General features: G+C 39.3%; 1 protein-coding gene across 1 annotated transcript; it reads left to right on the forward strand.

The window, feature by feature from the left end:
• The first annotated feature begins 3757 nt into the window (after positions 1-3757).
• Positions 3758-4900, forward strand: LOC119643719. Its single transcript, XM_038043151.1, has one exon. The coding sequence runs from the start codon at positions 3758-3760 to the stop codon at positions 4898-4900; it is 1143 nt and encodes a 380-aa protein (XP_037899079.1).
• Positions 4901-5481: the final 581 nt, after the last annotated feature.

Here is a 5481-nt window from a genome sequence, read left to right on the forward strand (position 1 = left end):
CTTTGTTCAGTAAGTCAAAAGCCCCTTTTGTCACCTTTCTAAACCAAGAGGGTGAGTAGGCGTTAACTTTCAGTCCTAAAATCAATGGGGCGCAAGCGATGACTCCTAATCCATATACTTAATGTAACCATCCAGTTTCTGATTAAACTCATAATAGCGGCTAACAAGAAAGAACCTCCCATGTGGATCTTCTGCGGACAAAGACACCACGTCTACTAGCAAAGGCAATTGTAGCTTCCACATTCACGTCATCCACAATGACAACAGACTAGCTACTAGTGTCAAGATGTAGTATACCTTCAGGGCTAATAATAATTTATGATTAGCTCCCGAAATTGGGGTGTTCAACAACAGAAAGTTGCCCTCTAGAATTTATGTTAGTATATTAGATGATCGTGAGTGGTAGTGTAGTGTAAGTGTAAACTTATCTCGCCAGTCAGTATCAGCAAAACAAATTAGTTAATAAACATTATAATAATTATATTAAATAATATGAATTATAAATTATTAATAGGAATTATGTGATCGAATATTTAACTATATTAATTAATATACAATAAAGTTTAACTTACCAATTTAAATATACTCCGAATGTACATTTGTGCTAAATTGAATTTTCGGTTATACTTTAAACTCGTTTTTTTCTTTTGTGTTCGGTTTAATTATTTTTACGCCCTACATGTGTATGTTGTATACTTTTAACCTCTGAACGTTTAACACTCTTTTTTTATTTATTTTGTAATGACGTTTGATATGGTATCGTGTGTTTAGATTATCAGTTTAGGCCCTATGCTGCTCGGCTGCAGTACGCCAAGTCTATCCGTCTTTTATAATGCCAAAGTGTCTCGGCATAAGACGGTCACTAATCTTAATGGTTCAGGCAGATTGAATGCCTAGTGCTATTAGCGAGTAAAACGCTTGGTTGAGTTGCTTTATGAGAACTCTGATGAGAACTGATTTTCTTTATTTTCTTACGCACTATTTATACTAAATTTTTACACTAAATTATTCTTATCTTATTCTAAACAGGATTGTAATTGCTTACTAAATTATCCTTATCACACACTAGATTATTCTTATATAAACAGAATTATCACTGTTTACATGCGAAGTGAAGTGTGACATTTTATTTTATCAAAAGGGTTATGCTGAAGTGGCACAATTTTGTCACACTTCAAGAGGATGCATACGATAGTATGCGATCACACTACAATTTATTTAAGAAAATACTTATGAGAAAGATAATGTATATTTTGTGAATTTATCAGCAAATTTTCTCACGTTTTGTCCAAGTGTCTTATCTCAGGTCAATTAGAGTTAAACGTTATTCTTATTTCAAAATAATCCGGTGAACTTGCTCTGTTTGCATGCCCACGTATTTCTTCTTTTAAACTCTCAAAAATTCCAAAGACGTGAATATACATTTTATTCGCTCATTTCATTTTCTTTACGAAGAATAAAATATTTTATTATTAGCTGTATAACTGGGTGCAAGCGTGACGATAGTTTTAAATTTTCAACAGCCTTTCGTGAGCGTTCCAATTAATTTTTTTTTAATTACTTTAAACTTTTTTTTATTTCGGTTCTCGTGGAAATTTTTTAAAATCAAGAATCAAAATTAATTTGATATTCTTCTTCTAACTTCTCACGGGAGAAGAAAACACCCATCAGGTTCGTTGCCTACAGCTGCTTTATGAAATCAGGCGAACTTATATTGGGATGAACACAGAACACTTATCGTCGGGCTCAATTTGCCTTGAGTGGTTACCTTAACCTGAACTCTCCAAATTTCACGTTGGCCATGATATTCTCCCTTTAAGCCGTGGATGGCGTGTGGAGAACAGCACCGTCTGTGTGAGTGAACTTATTCACACGAACAGATTCAAGCGCTAACAATTGACTTCTTCACCTTGACGTCTTCAACAAAGAAGCCGATTGGCTAAAACAAGCCGAAGTCCTTGAGCCCATCCATCGTAGCATTGAAATGAAAACTGACACATCAAGTGTGAATAAACCTGGGCATGGCTTGATTGGCAAATTTAATGCTCACATAAATTTGGCTGATACGTACTTCAACCAACCCGGAAAGGTAGATATTCTGTTAGGTGCAGAATACTACTTTGAATTAATGCAGACCGGCAAAATAGAGTTAAGCAACGGCGTTCCAACATTCTTGAACACATCTCTAGGCTGGATTGTCAGCGGCAAGGTAGCCGTACACATATAGCTACATGCGCTATCTCAACAGTCGATATAGGAGCTGCCAACCGTAAGGCGCTAAATCATGTGATTGAACGCTCACGGCAAATGAATGACGATGGACTGTGCGACAAAGGGCTACCCTGGCCTTACCCGGTTACCGAAGATTGACCACTTTTGTATTAAGGCAAAGGTGGAACGAATTAACCTCGCCACAAAACGGTCTGTAAGCTCTGATTTAGCAAGATTATTTGATCCACTTGGACTTTTAGCTCCTCTTGTGGTAAAGGCAAAAATATTCATTCAGCACCTATGGTAACTAAAGCTGACATGGGATGAACAATTACCACAAGAACTGAACACGACATGGACCAACTTCCGTGAGAGTTTGGTCACGCTAAACAATTTACAAGTCTCCCGATAAACCTTCAAGGGTAAGCTTCCAACAACAATTCAGTTGCACGTTTTTGCGGATGCCTCCGAAAAGGTGTTCGGAGCTGCAGCATACATGCGAGCCATATTTCAAGATAGCGCCATAATGACACGCTTACTATATGCAAAATCTCGAGTAGCACGTCTCAAAAAACAAACTCTTCCGAGATTAGAATTGTGTGCAGCGGTGTTGGCTGCACAACTCGCATACCGATTGCGTAAGGATATGCAATTCAGCGAACTACCAGTACATCTGTGGACGGATTCCGAGATCGTGATTTCTTGGTTAAATTCGCAATCTTCATCATTTCAAACATTTGTGGGCAACAGAATCTCTCATATTCAATCGCTAACTCTGCCGCAACAGTGGCGACACGTGAGCTCCAAGGATAACCCAGCAGACATTCTCTCAAGGGTATTATAAGCAAGAGCCCTACCAGAAAGTCAAATGTGGTTTCTGTGGCCATTATTTCTACACGGCAGCGAAGAATGTTGGCCAACACCATTCCTGCCACAGTTCCAAGTTCCTACCGACCTTGAACGCAAGAAAGACTCCATTGCGATACTAACAACTACATGTAACTATGAATTCATTTACAACATCGATCACAAGGGTTCTTTCGGCAAGTTGCAGCGAATCATCTCCTATGTACTTCGCTTCATCCGCCTATCGTCACCCAGATCCTCCTCAAAACCGGATCTCACAGCACTCACTACCAAGGAACTTGAAGCTGGACTTATGATCATAATTCGCGCAATTCAGAGTCATGGCTTCCAAAATGAGATCAAATAATTGAGGAACCATCAAGAGATTGCAAAGCAAAGTCCAACCTGCACACTGTTTCCGTTTTTTGATGACAATGGAATCATTCGAGTAGGTGGACGGTTACAAGAATCCGCTCTACAATGTGACACGAAACACGCAATGGTCCTCCCATATAATGATGCATTGGTTAAGCTGCTTTTCAAGCTAGTTCACGACGACAATGAGCACTGCAGTACACAAGCAGTGCTGGGAATAATCAGACAACGGTTCTGACCTATAAGAGGAAAAACAACAGCCAGAGCGATTGTACAAAAATGTGTACAATGTAACAAATCACGTCCTAAATTATGTCAACAAATAATGGGCAATCTCCCTCATGCACGAGTAACACCGGCCTGGCCATTCATAAATACAGGTGTTGATTATTTTGGCCCATTATGGATCCATTATAAGATAAGAGGAAAGAAACCCGCAAACGCATATGCAGCAGTTTTTTGCTGTACCGCTATAAAGGCAGTTCTCTTTGAACTAGTAAGTGACTTTTCAACCGAGGCCTTCTTAGGAGCTTTCAAACGTTTTATTAGTCGAAGAGGACGCTGTCAAAACATTTATAGTGACAGTGCAACGAACTTTGTTGGTGCCATCAACAAGCTATCCGAACTCTCCGGCTCGATCTTTGCCGAAAATGGAAAACAACTCGTCACTTCAACGTGCAGTTCAAAGGAAATACAGTTTCACTTCATTCCCCCCAGAGCGCCCCATTTTGGAAGCTTATGGGAGGCAGCTGTCAAATCAGCAAAACACCTTCTAATCCGCAGTGTAGGCTCAGCCTCATTAACTTATGAAGAATTGGAGACGGTGGTCATTGAAATAGAAGCGATTTTAAATTCACGTCCCTTGAAACCTATGTCCAATAATCCACCCGATATCTCTGCTCTAACTCCAGGACATCTATTAACTGGTGAAGCCCCCACAGCTCAAGTTGACACTGAAGCCAGCTCCAAGAAGCTATCACTCTTGTCAAGATGGGAACTTGTCTCTCAAGTTAAACACGAATTCTGGAATGAATATCTTCACGAATTACGGCAAAGACACAAATGGAAGAAATCATCTCCCAACATCAAGCCAGGAGATATGATAATTATCAAAGAAGATATTATTCCCACCATGAAATGGCCATTAGGACGAGTTGTAAATGTATATCCAGAAAATTATGGATCTACTCGAGTTGCCGATGTAAAAACCTCATCGGGAACTCTTAAACGACCAGTACATCGCCTCGCTTTGCTTCTCATTGATGACAACAACTCAGATGCACACCTCCCTGCAGAAGAAACTGCAGACCAAGATATTGAGCCAGAAACTAAAATAATGAAATTGCCGTCAATTAATGTCTTGGTCACACTGTTAGCAATGCTCTTAATACTGTCCCCATGGTCTTTGGAACCCGAACAACCAATCAAGAATTTGGATCTAAGCTTGGAATCTATTTTGAAGAAATAGGCGCCACTACTATATCCACAAGTTAATGGAATATAATTGTATATTACGACTTCTCAAGCTACTGTAGCGATATGGCGTTCTTAGTCAACAGAACAAATCATCTACGGAACTTTTGCACAAAAATGAAACCAAAGTTCTCATGTTTACACGCTATAAAGCATTTTCAACACATTGAAACTGATTTGGACCTCGACAACAGATTGCTGCACAGATCACGAAAGAAAAGAGGCTCAATAGACTTCATTGGGAACATCGCACACTCATTGTTCGGTGTACTTGATTCCGAATATTAGAAAAAATGGCAACAACAATCACCAAGTTACAAGAGAGTGATTCGTTCATACTGAAACTATTAAGGGATCAAACATCAGTCGTCAATTCAACAGCGAACCTTATTAAACAAGGACTGGCCTCCACAAAGTCAAACTTCGATGATCTGCAACTTGAAATCAACAAAATCTACAAGGGTGAACAGGCACTTTATGACGAGCTATATCAAGTAAAATTTAGGCATTTTGCAGTTAACACTCATAGCCAATAAATTGCAAAGAATACAAGCATGTATTCTGGATGCGCTGATT

The sequence above is a fragment of the Glossina fuscipes genome, unplaced genomic scaffold (assembly GCF_014805625.2).
Source record: "Glossina fuscipes isolate IAEA_lab_2018 unplaced genomic scaffold, Yale_Gfus_2 61546, whole genome shotgun sequence".
Lineage (NCBI taxonomy): Eukaryota > Metazoa > Arthropoda > Insecta > Diptera > Glossinidae > Glossina > Glossina fuscipes.